The 22,062-nt window shown below is 43.6% G+C and overlaps 1 protein-coding gene across 1 annotated transcript in view; it reads right to left on the reverse strand.

Moving 5' to 3' along the window:
- The window catches only part of LOC109916917 (atypical kinase COQ8A, mitochondrial-like), a 63,340-nt gene that overhangs the window by 1,599 nt on the left and 39,679 nt on the right, over nucleotides 1-22,062 (reverse strand). The window contains exons 5-12 of the mRNA XM_048596651.1: nucleotides 19,816-19,916; nucleotides 19,211-19,351; nucleotides 17,616-17,697; nucleotides 11,501-11,594; nucleotides 5,148-5,289; nucleotides 3,201-3,308; nucleotides 2,824-2,889; nucleotides 1,430-1,516 (exon numbers count right to left, since the gene is read on the reverse strand). Coding sequence (XP_048452608.1) covers nucleotides 1,430-1,516; nucleotides 2,824-2,889; nucleotides 3,201-3,308; nucleotides 5,148-5,289; nucleotides 11,501-11,594; nucleotides 17,616-17,697; nucleotides 19,211-19,351; nucleotides 19,816-19,916 — 821 coding nt within the window. The remainder of the gene's footprint in view (nucleotides 1-1,429; nucleotides 1,517-2,823; nucleotides 2,890-3,200; nucleotides 3,309-5,147; nucleotides 5,290-11,500; nucleotides 11,595-17,615; nucleotides 17,698-19,210; nucleotides 19,352-19,815; nucleotides 19,917-22,062) is intronic.

Consider the following 22,062-nt stretch of genomic DNA (forward strand, 5'->3'; position numbering starts at 1 on the left):
CTATTCTGAGGAAGGGTCACCGGACCCGAAACGTTAACTCTGTTTTTTACCTTCACAGATGCTGCCAGACCTGCTGAGCTTTTCCAGCAACTTTGTTTTTGTTCCTGATTTACAGTATCCGCAGTTCTTTCATTTTTTATTTACTGGGAACGAAGGGCTTGTCTTATGGAGGAGTGGTTGAGGACTCTAGGTCTGTACACAGTGGAGTTTAGAAGGATGAGGGGTGATCTGATTGAAACTTACAGAATACTGAGAGGCCTGGATAGAGTGGATGTGGAGAAGTTGTTTCCAGTAGTAGGAGGGACTAGGATCCAAGGGCACAGCCTCAGAGTGAAGGAACGACCCTTTAGAACTGAAATAAGGAGGAATTTCTTCAGCCTAAGTGTGGTGACTCTGTGACGCTCATAATTGCTGAAGGCTGTAGAGGCCAAGTCATTGAGAGTGTATTTAAAACAGACAGATAAGCTCTTGATTAGTAAGGGGGATCAAAGGTAATTGGGAGAAGGCAGGAGAATGGGTTTGAGAAATGTATCAGCCATTTTCGAATGGCCTCATTCTGCGCCTAAATCTTATGGTCTTTCCCCCACCCCCATTTCCTCTGTCTAGACCACTCATAATTTTAAGTATCTATATAATCTCCACTCAACCTTCTTAAGGAAAACAGTTTAAACTTCTCAGAGTTGGGAGAGGTGTATAATGAGTGAGTGAGACTGACTGGACAGCACACCCGCTGATGTTAACTTCCAAGATATCTGTAGAGATCTGAGTGCCGAGGAACAGCAGGATAGCTTTCAAACTATTATCTTGCTAATTTAATCCGTCAATCTTTCATGAGAGAATAAAAATGTTCTCAACTAGACGTATTGAGCTAACTGGTCTGTAAATGTGCTGAGCTGACATTAACACTCCAGTCTCCAACAGATAGAAAGGAACTTGCAGAGGTTTGAAACTAAGCTGGTCTACAAACCTGGCTTATGTCACATCAGAACCCATCACTGTACCTTCTTTCAGGTTTGGCTGTAACATGTGATTCAAAGCTTTAATTCAGTTCAATTGAAAGCAAGGCCAACACCTCATTCCACTCTTCCACTAAATACCCTTTTAGAAGTCCATTTTTTCCACCATGCTCCTTCAGTCTGAACTTGTTGTGCAGTATATGTGGTGTATTTAGTTACCACTAGGTCAGACCACAAGAGTGGGAACTGATGACTCTCCTCCAAAGCACGCAGTTGCTGAGACCCGAGTGTTGGATACATTCAACTTAAAATGAAGGGTATCCTGGGGAGTAGAGGCCCATGGCAGCAGATGTAGATAGTAATGTAAAGCTCCCCTATTTATAAACAGCAGCCAAATCAGCGTACACAAACATCAACAGATAGGCCAGTGCCACATTTAAACCTTTGGGCACTTTATTGAACTATCCGCCTACCTTTGTTTCATAGCCAGTAAGAAACTTCATTTCAATCGAATTTTTCAGCACCTGTTCTCTGTCCCCATTTGCTGCAGAACGCACAATCTGTTGGAATAGAATAAAACTGGATTGTACAGACAGAACTAGTGCAATCGTGATTTATACACAGGCTTGGCCAGAATTGAGCATATTATTTCGCTGATACAGTTAAAGGCTGTGGCTACAATCGGTCAGAGGCTAGGAATTCTGAAGTAATGCCTCTCAACTCCCAAAAGCCTATCCATAACCCCAAAGCACGAGTTCAGGAGTGAGATGGAATACTTTACAACAACAATCAAGAAGCCTAACATCATCCAGGACAAAGCAGTTCGCCTGACTAGCACCCTGTCCATCATCATTAAAAATCACTCCCTTTACCAGCACTCAGTAATAGCAGTGTACCATCTCTAAGATGCACTGCAGAAATTCACTATGACAGCGCCTTCCAAGCCTGTGACACTTCCATCTAGAAGCACAAGGACAGTATATACAAAGGAACACCACCATCTACAAGGTTAAAATGGGATGCTATTCTTTATTATGGGATGACTTGAACATAAAAATAAGGATGTTTTCCTTCAGTTGCACAGGGCATAGGTGAGAGCACATCTGGACTACAGTGCACAGTTTTGGTCTCCTCCTTTAAGGATGGATGATACAGGACTGATTAGGAGAACATTTTTTCTCTCAGGGTTGTACGATTTTGGAACTCTGTTATGGTGGTGTCATTAAATAATTTTAAGGCAGAGGTAGACAGATTCTTGCTAAGAGGGGAATCAAGGATCATCAGGGAATGGGAATTCGAAATACAAACAGATCAGCCATGATTTTATTGAATGGCAGAGCAGGAGGAGCCAAATGGCCTAGATCTCCTAATTTGTATATTCCTGTGTCCCCCTCCTTAGCTATATACTATCCCAAACTATACCACTGTTCCTTCACTGGAACCAAGTCAAAATTCTAAAACTCCCTTCCTAACAACATTGTGGGTCTACCTACATCACATGGACTGCAGCGGTTCAAGAAGGCAGCTCACCATCACCTTCTCAAGGGAAACTAGGGACAGACTGTAAATGCTGGTGCTCTGAAAAAGGACCCAAAACGTGAACTTTGATTCGTTTCCTCAGATGCTGCCAAACCTGCTGATATTTTCCAGCAATTTCTGATGTTGTGGCTGTAAATGCTGGCAAGCCAGTGACACCCAAGCCCCACAAGTGAACGCATATCGCATGCTGGGTACATCAGTGGCTCAGATAGCAATGACCTGGATACATGATGTTAAATGTTTCTCTATCAGCTGCTGTAAATGTCTGAGTCTTATTTCTGTGAATGGTAAAAGGCTTTAGTTAACAGAGTATTTTAGAATCTCTTACTTCAATGTAAGTGTCAGTGAAGTCTTCATCAAACCATCTTGTAGCTCCAAAGTCTAATAAGGCCACCTGAAAGTGAAAGAGACAAATAATTTCCAGAATACTTTTGCAATGGTTCAAGGACATGGACTGACTGACAGCAATAAAAATCTTCTCCATGCACCTTGCCCAGTTCCACAGTCTCTCCTGTACATCCCACTGTAAACCCCAGGCCCTAACCAGTTTCTCCATCTCCTCCAGACATCTCCCATCCACACTCCCCTGCAGAGTGCGGGGTCTTCACATCTGTCCAGTCCATTCAAGTTTGCAACACCCTGCACCAACCTACGACAATGAGCAAGTGTAACCACAGCACTGTGCCCCTGAGAAATAGTACCCACCTTGCCAGTCTGCGGATTGTAGAAAAAGTTGGACCAGTTTGGGTCAGTCTGCATAAATCGGAATTCAAACAGTTCCTGCAGACAGAGCCTCAGGATGTTCTCACTGATCTGGAGCACAGAGGGAAGAGAAAGCTGTTACACACAAGCACGAGTCAACTAACACAAACAAGTACTTTTCTATCAGTGAAAGAAATGCATAGAATCACCGCTTGTTACAAAGACCTGAATCCATAATCCAAGTGACACTTTACTGGAGGAAGTGCTGCACTGAGATTTTGAAAACAACTTTATTTATAAACTGCAGTTCAAAATCTCCCAAAACATGTCACAGAAACAAAGTATTTCTGAAGCACAGCAAAGTTAAGACACATCCTTTCTTTTACATCCGTTTCATCTGCAGTTTTCTTTCAGGACGAGCAGTGGACTGAAATCACATCCGAAGCCATGCAGAACAAAAATCAGTCGTACTGCACAGAAACAGACCCTTCAGTCCAACCAGTCCATGCCGACCAAAATCCCAAACTAAACTAGTCCCACCTGCCTGCACTTGGTCCATATCCCAACAAACATTTCTTATTCATGTACTTATCCAAATGTCTTTTAAATGTTGTAACTGTACCCACATCCACCACTGCCTCTGGAAGTTCATTCCAAAGAAGAACCATTCTCTGCCTAAAACAGTTGCTCTTCATGTCTTTTTTAAAAGTCTCTTACCTTAAAAATATGCCCCCTAATATTGAAATACCCCACCCTAGGAAAAAGTCACCTGCCATTCACCTTATCTATACCCCTCATGATTTTACCTCAACCTCCTACACTCCAGTGAGAAGTCCCAGCTTCTCCTTATAACTCGTACCCTCCAGTCCCAGCAACATCCCAGTAAAGCTATTCTGAACCCTCTCCAATTTAATAATTCCTCTCTAAAGCAGGGTGACCACAACTGTACATAGTATTCCAAAAGTGGCCTCACCAACATCTTGTACAACCTCAACATGATGTCCCAGCTCCTATTCTCAATGGTCTGAGCAATGAAGGCTAGCGTGCTAAATGCCTTCTTAAGCACCCTGTCTATATGTGACACAAACTTCAAAGAATTATGCACCAAAACCCCTAGGTCTCTCTGATCTATAACACTACCCAAGGCCCTACTTTTAATTGTTTAAGTAATGCCCTGGTTTGTCTTGACAAATGTGAGATATTACATTTTGGTAAAATTAAACTCCATCTGCTACTCCTCAGACTATTGACCCAATTGATCAAGACCTCTTTGTAATCTTAGATAACCTTCTTCACTGTCCACTGTACCATTAATTTTGGTATCATCCACAAACTTACTAACCATGCCTTCTATATTCTCATCTAAATTATTTATATTAATGACAAACAAAAGTGGACCCACTACCGATCCCTGTGGAACACCACTGGTCACAGGCCTCCAGTCTGAAAATCAACCCTCCACCACCCTCTGTCTCCTGCTGTTAAGCCAATTTTGTATCCATTTGGCAAGCTCACCCTGAATCCCATGTGATCTAACTTTACTAATTAGCCTACCATGCAGAACCTTGTCAGAAGTTTTACTGAAGTCCAAGTAAACATGTTCTCCCTCCCTTTCCCACCCACCATGAAGGGTATACCCTGACCAAGCATTCCAAACCAAGAATCCAACACAAGACTCTCCTACAGGCCAGAGAAGGGACAGATTCACATCATAATCATGATTGCCCACCCTTCACAACCACTTCCCTTCACAACACCACTTTTTCAAACCTCTGTATCTCACTTGTCTCCTCCCTCACTCCGACACTCATCTGCCTCACTTAGGGGCCAACATCTTTGGAACAGGATTTGAACCTATAACCAACCATCTCAGAGCACAAAATTGTAACCACTGAGTCACGACTGAGCTCATGCACAGCACTTGAGATTCCCCACCAACCCCATTATTACATAGTTTCTGATCTCTTGGCTCAGTTCCTCTGTCTTGTCCAGTGGGAAGCCTGGGACCAGCTCTGTGGTGAGGATATGTTTGCTGCTCAGATGGTCAATAACATGTGGCACATAGAAGAAAGGGTCATCCTTCACCAGCTCCCTACAGGAGGAAATGAGAAAGACCAGGTTAATTTCAAAGCCATAAACCCAAAAAATTCCACATGCTGAAAGAACAGCAGAGCCAACATGGATTTATATTCAATTCTATTTTTTATTCACTCATGAGATGTATCCAGCATTTAATGCCCGTCCCTAGTTGCCCGTGAAAAGATAGTGGTAAGCTGCCTTCTTGGACCACTGCTGGAGGTAGAGGGAGTTCTAGGATTTTGACCCAGTGACAGTGAAGGACTGGTGATATATTTCCAAGTCAGGATGGTGAGTGGGTTGGAGGGAAATTTGCAGGTGATGGTATTCCCCTGCATCTGCTGCCCTTGTCTTTCTAGATGGAAGCGGTCGTGGGTTTGGAAGGTGCTGTCTAAGGATCTTGGGTAAATTTCTGCCGTACATCTTGTAGATAGTACACATTGCTGCTACTGAGCATCAATGGTGGAAAACGTGGATGTAGTGCCCAATGAGTGGCTGCTTTGTCCTGGATGGTGTCAAGCTCCTAGAGTGTTGTTGGGGCTGCACTTATCTAGGCGAGTATTCCATCACAGTCCTGACTTGTGCCTTGTAGATGGTGGACAAGCTTTGGGGAGTCAGGAGGTGAGTTACTCGCTGCAGGATTCCTAGCCTCTGACCTGCTCTTGTAGCCACTGTATTTATAAGGCTAGCCCAGTTGAATTTCTGGTCAATGATAACCCTCAGGCTGTTGATAGTGGAAGATTAAGTGAAGGTAACATCATTGAATCTTAAAGGGCAGTGATTAAATTGTCTCTTATTGGAGATAGTCCAAAGTCACAGGACACCAGGTTATAGTCCAACAGGTTTATTTGAAATCACATGTTTTTGGAGCATTGCTCCTTCATCGGTTGGAGGTCCACTTGATGAAGGAGCAGTGCTCCAAAAGCTTGTGATTTCAAATAAACCTGTTGGACTAAAAGCTACTGTCATGTGATTTCTGACCTTGTCCACCCCAGTCCTACACCAGCACTTTCACATATTGGTGATGGTTATTACCTGGCATTTATGTGGTGCAAATGTCACTTGTCAGCCCAAGCCTGGATATTGTCCAGGTCTTGCCACATTTGAATATGGACTGCTTCAGTATCTGAGGAGATATGAATGGTGCTAGACATTGAGTAATCATCGGTGTACATCCGCACTTCTGACCTAATGATGGAGGGAATGTCATTGAAGCAACTAAAAATGGTTGGGCCTAAGACACTACCCTGCAGATGGCCTGGAGCTAAGATACTGCCCTCCAACAACCATATCCATCTTCCTGGGTGCCAAATGTGACTCTAACCAGCAGAGAGTTTGCCCCCTGATTCTCACTGATTCCAGTTTTGCAAGGACTCCTTGATGCCACACTCAATCGAATGCAGCCTTGATGTCAAGGGCTGTCTCTCTCCCCTCACCTCTGGAATTTAGCTCTTTTGTCCATGTATGAACCAAGGCTGTAATGAGGTCAGGAGCTGAGTGGCCCCTGGCGGAACCCAAAATGGGCGTCACTGAGCAGATTATTGCTGAGCAGGTGCTGCTTGATAACACTGTTACTGACACTTCCATCACTTTACTGATGATCGAGAGGAGACTGATGGGGCAGGAACTGGCCGGGTTGCATTTGTCCTGCTTTTCAGTACCAGGACATACTTGGGCAATTTTCCACGTTGGGTAGATGTCAATGTTGTAACTGTACTGGAATAGTTTGGCTAGGGGAGCGGCAAGTTCTGGAGCACATGTCTTCAGTACTATTGCCATAATGTTGTCAGAGCCCATAGACTTTGCAATATCTAGTGTCTCCAACCATTTCTTGAAGTCACATGGAGTGAACAGAACTGGCTGAAGACTGGTATCTGTAATGCTGGGGACCACTGGACAAATGAGATAGATCATCCACTTGGCACTTCTGGCTGAAGATTGCTGCGAATGCTTCAGCCTTATCTTTTACACTGATGTGCTGGGCCCTTCCATCATTGAGGATGGGGATATTTGAGGAGCCTCCTCCTCCAGTGAGTTGTTTAATTGTCCACCACCATTCACAACTGGATATGGCAGGTCCGCAGAACTCAGATCTGATACTTTCGTTGTGGGATCGCTTAGCTGTTTCTCTTACTACCAGTTTATGCTGTTTAGAACACAAGTCATCCTGTTTGGTAGCTTCACCAGGTTGTCATCTCAGTTCTAAGTATGCCTGGTGTTGTTCCTGGCATGCCCACCTGCACTCTCCGTTGAACCAGGGTTGATCCCCTGGCTTGATGGTAATGGTTGAGTGGGGTCTACGCTGGGCCATGAGGTTACAGATTGTGCTGGAATACAATTCTGCTGTTCATGGCCTACAGTGCCTCGTGGATGCCCAATGTTGAAATGCTCGATCTGTTCACAGTCAGTCCCATTTAGCACGGTGATAGTGCCACACAATACGAAGGAGGGTATTCTCAGTGTGAATGTGGGACCTTGTCTCCACAAGGACTGTGCTGTAGTGACTCTTTGCAATGCTGTATAGCACAGTACAGGTCCTTTGGCCCACGATGATACTGCCATGGACAGATGCATCTGTAGCCAGCAGATTGGTAAGGATGAGGTCAAGTATGTATTTCCCTCTTGTTGGTTCCCTCAGCATCTGCTGCAGACCCAATGCAGCAGCTATGTCCTTCAGGACTCGATCAACCCGATCAGTAGTACTGCTGCTAGGCCACTCTTGGTGGTGAACACCGAAATCCCCTAGGCAGGGTACACACTGTGCCATTGCAATCCTGATTGCTCGGCCATTTCAGAGGGTGATTAAGAGTCATTGCCGTTGTGGAGTCACATGTAGGCCAGAACAGATGAGGAAGACAGTTTCCTTCCCTAAAGGACTCAAGTGAACCAAATGGGTCTTTTTCAGATAATCGACAATGGTTTCATGGTCATCGTTAAATTTGTAATTGCAGATTCTTATTGAATTCAAGTTTCACCATCTGCGTGGCAGGATTTGAACTCAGATCCCTGGGTCTTTGGATTACAGTCCAACATCGCCATTACTTGGCCATCAACTCCCCTCATAAGAAGACACGTGTACCTTGCTAATCTCAGTGTCAGTGTTTACATTCCCACCATTCATTTAATTCCTGTGCAAAGCGTCAAGTTTTGCTTTTAACAGCATAATGAGCTGCCTGGGTAAGATTCTACAAATTAGAATGATCATTTATATATAAATGATCTGTGGGAACACGCTGGTTTAAACACGAGCTTATCAGGGCTGCTATGACCTTGAAGCTGACTGAGTGTGCCTCAGCAAGGACAGGTTGTTTGTTACAGAGAGAGCATTTCCCACTTAGAGAATTACACAGGAAGTGGAACACAAGCTTCTGAGTGTGAACTCAGAAATTCTAACACACTCCCAGGAGGGTCTCTGTTGAGCCTAATGAGCAAGTGAGGGTGGGGTGGGGGTGTGTGGTGTGACAGCACCAGGTTTACAGGAACAGGTGAACCATCTTAGTGAACCAGAAATGGCCTCTGTGGTCTGCAGGCTTCAGCACAGGAGCTCCATCACATTCGGTGTTAATGCTGGGGACTTGTAACAAAATACACCACAGCCAAAAGTCTCAGAGCAGTGTGAGGCAACATGGAATAAAAGATGGGGATTCCTGGATTTGAAGTGGTTTTGGGACAAAAGAAATAGTTTCTGATGCAAGAATGCAGCAGAAAATGTTTCACTTCACTCTGAATTTGACATCACCAACTCAATAGCATTTAACAACATTTATTGTTCCTTGGCTCTGAGACGATGGTAATAAGATGCCTTCATGCCCTGTTACAGTCCATGCACTGTACGAACATATACAACACTGGACAAAACCGGCAGAGTTTTGCTCACATCATGAATACTTTGGTTCAGTATTCACTAGTGAGAGGGACAATACAGGTACAGAAATCAGGGAGGTCTGTGATACAATTAAAGAAATTAGCACAGACAGAAATTAAGTTCTGCGTGGTCTGGCAGGCTTTAAAGTAGGTAAATCTCCTGGGCTGAAGGAAATGTATCCCATGCTGTTGAGTAAGACAAGGGAGGAAATAGCATGAGCCATGACAATAATTTTCTATTCCTTTCTGGACAGAGGAGGGGTGCCAGAGGACCAGAGGACAGCCAATGTGGTCCCATTGTTCAAGAATGGAGCAAGGGATAAACCAGGAAACTACAGTCCATTCAGTCTAACCTGAGTGCTGGGGAAACTACTGGAATTAATTCTGAGGGACAGTGATAATTTACACTTGGAGAGGCAGAGATTAATCAAGAACAGTCAGCTTGGTTTTGTTAAGGGGAGGTTACGTCTGACCAACTTGCTTGAATTTTTCGAAGAGGTGACCAGGTGTGTAGATGAGGGCAATGCTTTTGATGTGGTCTAGTTAGACTTCAGCAAGGCTTTTAATAATGTCCCACATGGGAGACTGATAGCGAAGTTAAGAGCGCATGGAATCCAAAGGAATTTGGCAAATTGGATCCACAATTTGCTAAGCGCCAGGAAACCATTCCTTCACTGTCACTGGGTCAAAATCCTGGAATTCCCTCCCCAAGGACATTGTGGGTCAACATACAGCAGATGGACTGCAGTAGTTCAAAAAGTCAGCTCACCATCACCTTCCCAAGGGCAACTAGGGACGGGCAATAAATGCTGGACCTGCCAGCAACCGTCCACCTCCCACGAGTCAGTAACAGAAATAAGCAGAAGGTGATGGTGGAGGGGTGTTTTCCTGACTGTCTCTGTCCAATGGGGTACTAAAAGGGTCAGTGTAGGGGCCCGTGCTGTTTGTGGTTTATACAAATGATTTAGACTTGAATGTTGGGAGGGTTGATCAGTAAGTTCACAGAAAATACAAAACTCGATAGGGTAGTAACTAGTGGGGAGAATAGGCTTAGACATAGGCAGGCTGGTCAAATGGGCCAATCAGGAGCAAATGGAATTTAATCCAGATAAACATGAGGTGATGCACTTGGGCAGAACTCACTAGGGAATGGAAGACATGTTGAACACGTATTCCTGGGAAACACCGAGGATCTGAGGGACCTTGGTGTGCGTGCTCACCAATGCCTTAAGGTATCAGGAGACATATAATAAAAACAGCAAATGGTATACTTGCCTTTATTAAATCAAGGCACAGAATTTAAGAGCAGGGAGGTTATGCTGGAATTGTAGAAAACATAAGTTGGGCCACAACTAGAGTGTATTGCATGCAGTTTTAGAATCCATATTATAGGAGGGGTGTGATACAAGAGTTTAGGGTGCAGACAGAATGTTGCCTGGACTGGAGAGTTTCAGTTATGAAGACAGACTGGGGTTGTTTTCTTTTGAGCACAGGAGCTCAAGAGGGGACATGACTGAAGTGCATAAAATTATGAGGGGGTACAGATAGAGTAGGCAGGAAGGGAATTTTCCCCTTGACAGAGGGATCAATGACTAGAGGACATTGATTTAAGGTAAGGGGCAGAGGGTTTTCACTCAGAGGGGGTTGGGAATCTGAAAATCACTGCCTGTAAAAGATGGGAGAAGCAGAAATCCTCAAAACGTTGAAGTAATATTTAGGCCCCATGTGCCCAAATATCTGGGGGTGAAGGACTGGCACCTTCAGTCAAATGAAAACCTTGGAAAACCTTACAACCCTGAGCAAACGTCACAGCCAAAGACAACCAGCTAAATGGATGAGGGCAGCAGGCACAATGGAAAAGCAGCACCAAGCCATTCACCATCCCGATTTTGAGTTAGATCGGCTGTCCTTCACTGCCCCAGGTCAAAATCCTGGAAATTCCCTTCCTAACAGCAGTATGGGTGTCCCTACACCCTCAAGACTGCAGCAATTCATTGAGACATTTTACCGCCACCTTCTCCAGGGAAATTAGGGATGAGCAACAAATGTCAGCTGTTATGAAACTAACTTTGCTGATTCTCTGGCACGGTTTTCTCAGGTATAGGATAAGAACTATGAGGCCAAGGAGCCAAGGGGTGGGACAACGTTCTCTCCACAGCCAGCATGATTCGTCTCCCTCTCAGTTCAGGACTGAACTCCACAGCTAGGATTATTTACAGTGCTCCCATTGTGATATTCCGACTGCAAAGCTGATGGTATTGAAAACACCTGACTCTAAGGCTGCAGGTCATAATCTCAATCACCTCTTTGTACTCGAGTTCCCTGGATAGGAGGTAGGTGGGTAGCTAACATTTCACACATACCTGAACTGCTTATAGCACCTTGCTTCCCTTTCATAATCACATTCCAAGGAGAGCTCACGGCTCATCACTTCGATCATATGCTCAGGAAACAAACCTAACAATAAAAGGAAAAGGTTTTCAAATACTTCAAATCCATAAACAACTGGCATTTTGTGAAAGAACGTGCAGTTATTTTACAAGGTGCAGTTATCTGCTAAATGTAGCAAGGTACTGATCAGCAGAATGGGAAACCGAGCTGAAGAAGGATATATTAGGAGACATGAACAAAAGTTTGAGAGACACCTTTAAGTACATTCAAAGCACTTTCTCGCCAATGATCTGTCTTTGCAGCATAGTCACTGCCGTAATGTCAAAAATCACAGCAGCTATGCACAGCAAGATCCCACAACATAATGACCAGATAATCTTACCATCAATAGCCAAGGGATAAATATTGGTGAAGGTACTGGTGTTACTAATTAAAACCTGTCTCCCAGTCTCGAATATATTTAATAACTCAGCCTAAAAAGCCCTTTGCAGTAAAGAATTTCTCACATTCACCAAATTCAGAAAAAGTCCTCTTCACTTCCATCTTAGTTACGCAACCTCTTCCTCCGAGATTTCACACACTGATCCTAGACTCGAGGAGAAATAACGCTCCCTGTCTACCCTAAGTATTTATATATTCTGATAAGGTTGTCTCTCATTCTAAAGTCCAATGAGTACAGATGCAACCTATTCAGCTTCTCCCACAAGACTGTCCCTCCATACCCAGGTCCAACCTGGTGAACTGCCTCCAGTGCCAGTATATCTTTCCTTAGATAAGGAGACTAAAACTGCTCACAGTACTTCAGTGTGGTCTCACTCAGGCATTATATAGTTTTAATCAAGACTTCCCCATTTTTAAGCTCTATTCCCTTTGAAATAAAGGCTAACATTCCATTTACCTTCCCTATTACCCAGTGAACCTGGATGTTAGCCTTTTCGTGATTCATGTACAAGGACCCTCAAATCCTCTGCAATACTTCTCTACTTCAATAATTTTCAGCTCCTCTATTCTTCCTGCCAAAGTGCATAACATCACATCTTCCGACATTATACTCCATCTGCCAAGTAGTTTAGGTCCATAAGTCAGTGCCAATTCTCCTCTGCACCCCATCTAGTCCACTCACATCCTTCCCACAGCGTGGTAACCAGAACTGTATTGCTCCAGAAGTGGTCTAACCAAAGTTCTAGATTCTTTTCACACTCTCACTGACTTATTTCCTTTTTCACTTACCCTCTGTACCTTCTATTCTTAGCCCTTTCCCACTTGTATTATCCTGTCATAAGCACCCACTTTCTGCTTTATCTTAGTCTCCATGTCCTTCAATATCCAGGGAGCTCACAATTTTTCTGACCTACCTTTCCCTTTCACAGGAATGTACCTTAACTGTAGCCAAACTACCCTTTTACAATTAGAGCTGTGACCACAAAGCTTTGATTCCATTTTATCTGGGCCAGCTATGTTCTCACTACTGAAACTGAACCTTCCCCAGTTACTTATTCTCAAACACAAACATAGAAAATACGAGTAGGCCACTCACCCTTTCAGTATGCTCTGTCATTCAGTACGATCATAACTTATTCAACGCAACAGCCTGCTCCTGATTTCTCCCCCCATATCCTTTGATCCTTTAGCCTCAAGTGCTATAATCGAACTTCATGAATCATTCAATGTTTTCTGCGGTAACGAATTCCACAGGCTTACTACTCCTGGGTAAAGAAATGTATCCTCATCTCAGTCCTGTAACTTTACTGTGACCCCTGGTTCTGGACTTGTCCCTCGTGGGGAATATCAATTCTGCATCTCCCATCTAGTTCTGCTACAATTGTATGGGTTTCTATGAGACTCCCCCCTCATTCGTCTAAACTCCAGTGAATATAATCCTAACCAATTCAACCTCTCCTCATACGTCAGTCCCACCATCGAAGCAGCAGTCTGGTAAACCTTTGCTCTATTGCAAGAACATCCTTCCTCAGGAAAAAGAGACCAAACTACACAAAATTTCCAGATATGATCTCACCAAGGCACTGTATAATTGCAGCAAGACATCCCTGCTCCTGTACTCCAATCCTCTCGCTAAGAAGGTCAATATACCGTTTGCCTTCTTCATGTACCTCCACACTTACTTACTTTCAGTGACTGGTGTACAAGGACGCCCAGGTTTCATTGAACATTCCCCCCTCTCAATTTATAGCCATTCAGATAATCATCTGCCTTCCTGTTTTTGCTCCCAAAGTAGATAACCTCACATTTATCCTCCCTACAGTTCACCCTCCCACCCTGCTTTGTCTCATCTGCAAACGTAGAGGTATTACATTTAGTTCCCTCATCTCATTCATGACATTTTAAAAACATTTGGAAAGGTACATGGATGAGAAGGGCTTAGAAGACCAAATGTGTACAATTGGAACAAGTTCAGTTGGCACCATGGTCAGCATGGACCAGTTTGGGCTGAAGGGCCTGTTTCCATGCTGTATTACTCTATGAGTATATGATATGAATAGCTGGAGTCCTAGCACTTATCCCTGTGATACCCCATTACTCCTGCCTATCATTTATTCCTACTGTTTCCTGTCTGCCAACCAGTTTTCAATACATCTCAATACACAACTTCCAATCCTTTGGGTATTAATTTTACACATTAATCTCTTGTGACAGACTTTTGCAGAAAGCCTTCTGAGTGTCTAAATAATCTACATTCACGGATTTTCCTGCTCATCAACTCTACCAGTCACATCCTTGAAGAAGTTCTGTCTGACCGTGTCACTGTTTTCCAAGCACTCAGCTACTAAACCTTTTAGAACAGACACTAGCATTTTCCCCACTACTGACATCAGGCTGACCAATCTACAATTCCCAGTTTCCTCTCTACCTCCCTTTTTAAATAGCAGGGTTACATTAGCTAGCCTCCAATCTGTAAGAACTGTTCCAGAGTCTAGAGAATTTTGGAAGACTGCACCCACTAATTCTAGGGTCACTTTCTTAAATCTTCTCAGATGTAGTTTATCCAGGACTGGGGATTAATTGACCTTCAATCCCCAATTTTCCCAACACCATTTCCCTACAAACACTAATTTGCTTCAGTCCCGCCCTCTCGCTAAACTCTTTTTCCCCAATGTTCCTGGTATGTCATTTGCGACTTATTTTGTGAGCACAGATACCAAGTATGTATTTAGTTGGTCAGCCATTTCTTTGTTCTACATAATAAATTTCCTTGCTTCTGATGTAAGGGACACCTATAGAAACTTCTAGAGTCATTTTTTACATTTCCCACGAGCTCACACGTGTTCTGTTTTCCCTTTCTTAATCAATCCCAATGTTCTCATTTACTCAATTCTGAAACTGCTTCCACCCCTTGGACCTGACTTTTTTTTAAAATTCTGGCCAATTGATGTGCCTCTTCCTTGGATCTAATACTATCTGTAATTTCCCTTGTAAGCCATGGTTTGGAATCTTTCTCCTTTTACCTTCGTGCCAAACAGGAATGAACAACTATAACAGCTCATCCATGTGCTTTCTGAAAGTCTGCCATTGCCTTTCCACCATCATCCCTTTAAGTAATGTTCCCCAATCTCTCAGCCAACTCCTACCGCAAACTTGGTACTTTCCTCTATTTTGATTCATGACTTTAGTCACAGAATCAACTCCATCACGCTCCATCTTGATGAGTAATTCTCTCACATTATGGTCATTCATACCCAAGGGATCTCACAGAACTAGACTGTTAATTATTCCTTTCTCATTACACAATACCCAGTCTAGGATAACTGTTCTCTAAAATAAAACAAAAAAACAAACCGTGGATGCTGGAGATCAGAAACAAAAGCAGAAATTGCTGGAAAAACTCAGCAGGTCTAGCAGCATCCGTGGGCAGAAAGCAAAATTAACATTGAATCCTGTTCTTATGAGTCACTGGACTCGAAACATTAATTCTGCTTTCTCTGCACAGATACTGCCAGACATGCTAAGTTTCACCAGCAATTTCTGTCTTTATTTCATGGCCTGTTCTCTATTCAGCTTATCAATGTATTGTTTCTGAAAACCATCCCAAATACGCTCCAGGAATTCCTCCTCTGTGGTAATGCTACTAATTTGACTTGCCCAATCTAAATGCAGATTAAAGTCACCCATAATTACAGATGCTCCTTAACTGCAGACATCTTTAATCTCCTGTTTCATGCTATTCCTAACATTACCCCTACAGTTTGGAGGTCTGTATAGACCCCCGGTAATGTTTTGTTTTTTTATCATTAATTCATTCATGGGATGAGGGTGTTGCTGGCTAGGCCAGCATTTATTGACCTTCCCTAATTGTCCAGAGGGAAGTTAAGAGTCAACCACATTGCTGTGGGCCTGGAGTCACATGTGGGCCTGGAGTCACATGTGGGCCAGACCAGGTAAGGATGGCAGTTTCCTTCCCTAAAGGAGGTTAGTGAACCAGATGGGTTTTTCCTGACAATCGACAATGGATTCACTGTATCAAACTAGTGCCTTTGTCGAGTTTTAACGTCGCTCGTCGACACGTCATAATTAATCTACTGTCTAGCTAGCCCACCTAGATCTTACTGGGGAACGTCTCTTCATATCATATGGCAGAACATCAGGCCGGGAATCTTGAGTGGGTGACACATCAATAGGCTAGTAAAATACCTTTTTCACATCATCTAATGTGTCGAAAAAAAGTGAAATATTAACACCCTTTACCCACCACCATCATATGTGACTAAAATCCAATACTTTATTAATAAACCAATAAAATTTCCTTAAAACTAAATTTAAAATTAAAATCTTAAAATACACTAATCGAGATATTTAGTGAATTCAAATCCCACCATCTGCTGTGGTGGGACTTGAACCCGGGTTCCTGGAGCATTATCTGGGTCTCTGGATTAACAGTCAAGTGATGATACCACTAGGCCATCGCCTCTCCTGTGTTCCTTCTCTTTTTCCATAACCAGCCCCTAGCCTTTTTACACTATGATCACGGTTCCCCAAATGATCCCTGACTGATATCTGATCGACTTCACCCTCATTCCCATGAACCGGGCCTAGCAGTACTTCTTTGATATTAGACTGGAAACATATCAATGTAAAATAATACTCATGAACACAATCTAGGAACTTTTACCCTCTCTCTCTTTTACTACTACCCCAGGTTGTATTAGAATTATTTCATTATAACTGCACTATAATGCTTGTACCTCATTGTAATTTCCTTGCAAGTCAGTTCCTCTAAATTTTCCCGTTGAGGTGACGGTTTACAGGATACACCCAACAATGTGATGGTACCTTTCTCATTCATTCATCACGTGTGGGCTTCAGCGGCTGGGCCAGCATTTATCATCCTCGAGAAGGTGGCGGTGAGCTCTCTCCATTTTCTTTAGCTCTAACAAGATAGATTCTGTTCTTGATCTCTTTGGGCCAAGCCCTCTCTCTCCCCTTCTAGGAGCAGTCCAGAGATTACTACTTTTGAGATACTGCTTATTAATTTTCTACCTTGCTCCCTAAATACTGACGGCAGCTCACATCCCTTTTTTCTCCCATGTTACTGATTCCAATGTGGACCATGTCTACCGGAAGTGCACCCGTTCAGACACAGCTCTGACCCCGGCACCCAGGAGACTACAAACTATCGTGGAATCTACGATACCACAATGCCATGGTCTGGTCTCTGGTTTCCCTCCCCAGTTAAACTATTGCTTCCATTAGTTTTCAGAACTGAGTGACTGGTTGGATAGTGAGACACACTCAGGCAAATTCTGCTTTACTATATGCCTGGCTCTCCTGGACTATCCAGTAGTCACATGCACTGCCTGTTTTTCCATAACCTGCAAGCTGCAGGGTGACTCCACATGGATACAGATTAACAATGAACTGGTCACAGGGATGTATCTCAGCGAACCCTGGTAAGGTCTGGAAACAGAAGGTTCACCCACTCTCCACACTGCCCTCTGGTGAAAGCATAGCCAGAGTGACTGCACAGGGATACAGATCAGTGACAGAAGACACAGAACATGGAGCGAATCAGGCGTTAAACAAGAGCTGATTGAAGCAAGAGAGATTTTCATGTCTCAGGCACAGGTCACTCACCTTCAGGTAGAGCATTGCTCATGTTCATTACTGTTATCAGGTTAGCAACATCACTGGCAATACTCTGAGCAACTCCAGGATACTGCAGATAATAACACAGGAATACGGTCATTCACTGAGCCAGGTATGTAGGGCCCTCTCCCCCTACACTGAACCCCACCACCAGCCAGCCAACCTGTGAATAAACCACCAACACCTTCGTTCTCCCCAGGCACTTGGCAGTGGTTTCAACATAACAGCAATTAGTATTTGTACAGCATCTCTAACATCAGAAAATGATTAGAAGTTACATCAAAGGAACATCATAAAACAAGACTGGAATGAAGCAGGGCTAACACTGGAAAATAATACTGAAGTAATGATCAGCCATGGCCTCAGTGAATGGTGGAACAGATGTAAAGGATTGAATGGTCTGCCCTTGCTCCTATTTACCATATTCTTATGAGCCACAAAGACGTGTCAGGTTAGATGACCAAATGTTAGATCAAAGTGGTAGGTTTTAAGGAATGCCTCACAAAAGAGTAATGCAGAGAGGCAGAGGGGTATCGGGAAGATTACTGCAGCCTAGGGGCCTAGGCAACGGGAAGCATGACCAATGGTGGAACAATTAAAATCAGTGACACCGAAGATGCCAGAATTAGAGAAATGCAGAAATCTCAGATGGCGGTGAGCTGGAAGAGATTACAGAGTTGGGGAGAGGTTAAGCCATGAAGGAATTTGAAAACAGGGGTGAGAAATTTTAAATCAAGATATTGCTTGACTGGGGCCCATGTAGACCCATGATCACTACTTGGTGCAAGTTAAGACAGAGGCAGTAGAGTTTTGGACAACCTCAAGTTTACAGAGGGTTGAATGTGGAAGAACAGTGAAGAAAGGCACTGGATTAGTCAAGTCTAGAGGTAACAAAGATAGGAATGAGATAGTAGGAACTGCTGATGCTGGAGAATCTGATATAACAAGGTGTAGAGCTGGATGAACGCAGCAGAAATTTTCAGAAATTTCAGAAGGGTCTAGACCTGAAACGTCAGCTTTCCTGCTCCTCTGATGCTGCTTGGCTTGCTGTGTTCATCCAGCTCTACACCTTGTTATATAAAGATAGGAATGAGTTTTCACCAGCAGATTAGCCAAGACAAGGGTGGAGGTAGGCAATGTTACAGAGGTGATAGAATCTTGATCTGTCGGGGAATCGAGGGTTATAAGGAAAATACTGGAAAGTGGACATGAGGAGTGTTGGATCAGCCATGATCCTATTGAATGGTGAAGCAGGCTCGAGGAGCCAAATGGCCTACTCCTGTTCCTGTTTTTTATGGTCTTATAGGTGGAAATAAGCAGTCTTAGTGATAGGCAGGAAGCTCACCACAGGATAAAACGTGAACCCGAGATTACTAGCAGATTAATTTAACATCTTAGATTGGTTCTAGGGAGAGGGGTGGAGGAAGTTCATTTCAAATGAAGTTTGGAGCATGGACAGAAAATGATTTCAGCGTTCCCAATAATTCATTGGGACGTGAGGCTACCAACACCAGAACACAGCTTTAACTAAGTCAGCAATGAAGCAGGCAAGCAGTTTAAGGCAGAAAATCATGTCATACAACCTGGATCTTCATAGCCACCTCCCTGCCATCTTTCAGCTTTGCCAGATGGACCTGGCCAATGGAAGCTGCTGCAAATGGTCGATCTTCGAAAAACTCCAGCTGATCTTTCCAATTAGGCCCCAGGTCACTGCTCAGCACCTTCTGCAGAAAGATATATACAACAACGGATAAAGGTGGCAGTCAGGAGGTAGAGGTACAGGAATAAAGTTTAATAATGGAAGTGGAAAGATTCAGGTCACAATAGCTGGTTAATCCAGGAGGGCAAATGCTTGAGACGGGAAGTTCAGGATCTGCTTTCTGATCATCAGACCCACAAACAGAATAAAGCCCTTTGCCTACTGAGTCTCTGGGTAAATTCATCACCACCTCATGGATACCAGCAATCAGTAGCTAATGGTTAGGAACTGGGAGTGAGTGTCACCTTCTCCCAGTTACAAGGACAGTCAAACACGGCAATGCTGAAAAGCAGAACAATAATTTAAAAAAAAAGAGAGAAATCGGGGCGAAAGGTGGGACTTGGTGATTATAGGGCAAAGGGCAGGAAAATGGTGGAAGGGAGAGAAAGGACATTGGATACAGGGACTGGGGAGATAGTGGACACTAACCATCATCTGTTTGCTGGGCATGAAGTCAGCACTCTGTCGAGCACGTTCAAATATCTTCTGCAGCTGAGGGTTGATGAAAGCTTCATCTGGAGAAAGGCAAAAAACAGGTCAGAATCAGACATCGCGGTTCAGCTCAGGAGACAGGGGTGATCACTGAGAATGCATTGCAAACACAGTGCAAATTACACATAGGATTCCACATAGAGTATCCCACAGCCTGCACATGGGAGCTCACAGCCCTAACATTTCAGCTTTTGGCCTCACTTGGGGTCCAAGCACATTGTGAAGCCCTGTTTTAAAGGAATTTCTTTTTTAAATATAAACAGAGGTGAAGGAAAAAGCTGACAGTACAGCTCAGTGTCTGCAGTCTTGACTGCCAATAACAGAGCAAAGGGGCCCAGGTCCAAATCATCACAGTGTAGTGTGAAGTAGCTGAGGAAGCTCCAATATATGGCCAGAGGAAACACTGAAGGTGCGGGACATATATAGGCCAAGCAACTGGTGATGGCTTCACAAGCCAAGAGCACCCAGGACCTCAAAGCCTCAATTTCTTCAGAATCAGGAGGCAGTCTGCACTATCCTACTTGCTGAGTAATTTAACAAAAAATAGCAGGCAATCATATAATTACAAGCATACAAGGAACATGAGTCCAAAAGGAAGTCAGGCAAAATGGTGCCAAGTCTTCCCTATTTCACAGAAAGGGGAACTCGGTCAATTTTGGTAAATATGGCAGGAAACAGGAAAGAGTGTCAGAATCAGAGCTCCCACAGCATCTATCCTGAAACAACATCATCATTAAGGCCAAAAGTGTAACTATATCCCTCTCAATGCTAAGATCCTGAAACATATGCAGTGATTTGCTGGGCTCTCCCATCACTGAGGATGGAGATATCTGTGCAGCTGTCTCCTCCATTCAGCATTTACAACAGGACCTGGTAAGATACAGAGCTTGGAAATAGTCTGTCTTGAAGTTCCACACTGCTCCTCACTGAACTTGGACCTGGTCTCAAGATCAGAGGTAACAGACATCACCTATTGTGTCAGATTCTAAAGACACCTTTTTTTTTAAAAATTCATTCACGGATGGAGGGTCTCACTGGCCAGGCCAGCATTTATTACCCATCCCTAATTGCCCAGAGGGCAGTTCAGAGTCAACTACATTGCTGTGGGTCTGGAGTCACATGTAGGCCAGACCAGGTAAGGATGGCAGTTTCCTTCCCTAAAGGACATTAGTGACCAGATGGGTTTTTCCGACAATCGGCAATGGATTCGTGGTCATCATGAGACTCTCAATTCCAGAGTTTTTTCTTAATTGAATTCAAATTCTGCCACCTGCCATGGTGGGATTCGAACCTGGGTCACCAGAATGTTAGCAGAGTCTCTGGATTAACAGTCCAGCGGTAATATCACTAGGCCATCAACTCAAGAAATATGATTTCTTGAGAGAACAAGACACAAGAAGGAAGGAGGCCATTAAAGAACTGTCCAATTCGGCCTATTGTGACCTTTCCTCTTAGCCCTCTAAATCTTTGCCCACCAAATGTTTATGGAGTTATCTGTGATTTACTGAATCTAGTTCCATCATCCTTTTAGGTATCATCATAACTTGCTCAGTCCTGACAGTTTCCTCATCTTCCTTCGTGCCAGCCACCTTACATCTTTGTTGTCTGCTCACCAACCTTCCTGCCAGCAGTTTCTCCTTAATGAAAGCCTTCTTGATTTTAACCACCTCTCTCAAATCTCCTCTTCATCTTTTCAGCTGTGAGGAGAACAAACCCAAGATCTTCAGTCTCTGCAAAAGTGAACACCCTCATCCCTGGCACCATTCGAATAAATCTGTTCTGCATTTCTCCAAATCCTTGATGTCCTACCCTATTTGAAGGTTTAGCATAACGTTCCAGATTGCATATCCTAATCTACTATTTAATAAGTTTTTGATCCCACATGCTTTTATCAACAATGTTCTCAATTTAACCTGGCGCAAAGATTGTATACAAATACCTCAGCTCTCTCTGTTCCAGCAGCCTGTGCATAACCACTATTTTATATTACCCTCCCTCCTTCTTCCCACCAACACGGATCTCTTCATGTTTACCTGCATTAAATTTCACCTGTCACCTGTCTACTTACTTAGAACATAGAACATTACAGCGCAGTACAGGCCCTTCGGCCCTCGATGTTGCACCGACCTGTGAAACCAATCTGAAGCCCATCTAACCTAAACTATTCCATTATCATCCATATGT

Source organism: Rhincodon typus, chromosome 5 (assembly GCF_021869965.1).
Source record: "Rhincodon typus isolate 14 chromosome 5, sRhiTyp1.1, whole genome shotgun sequence".
NCBI classification, from domain to species: Eukaryota; Metazoa; Chordata; class Chondrichthyes; order Orectolobiformes; family Rhincodontidae; genus Rhincodon; species Rhincodon typus.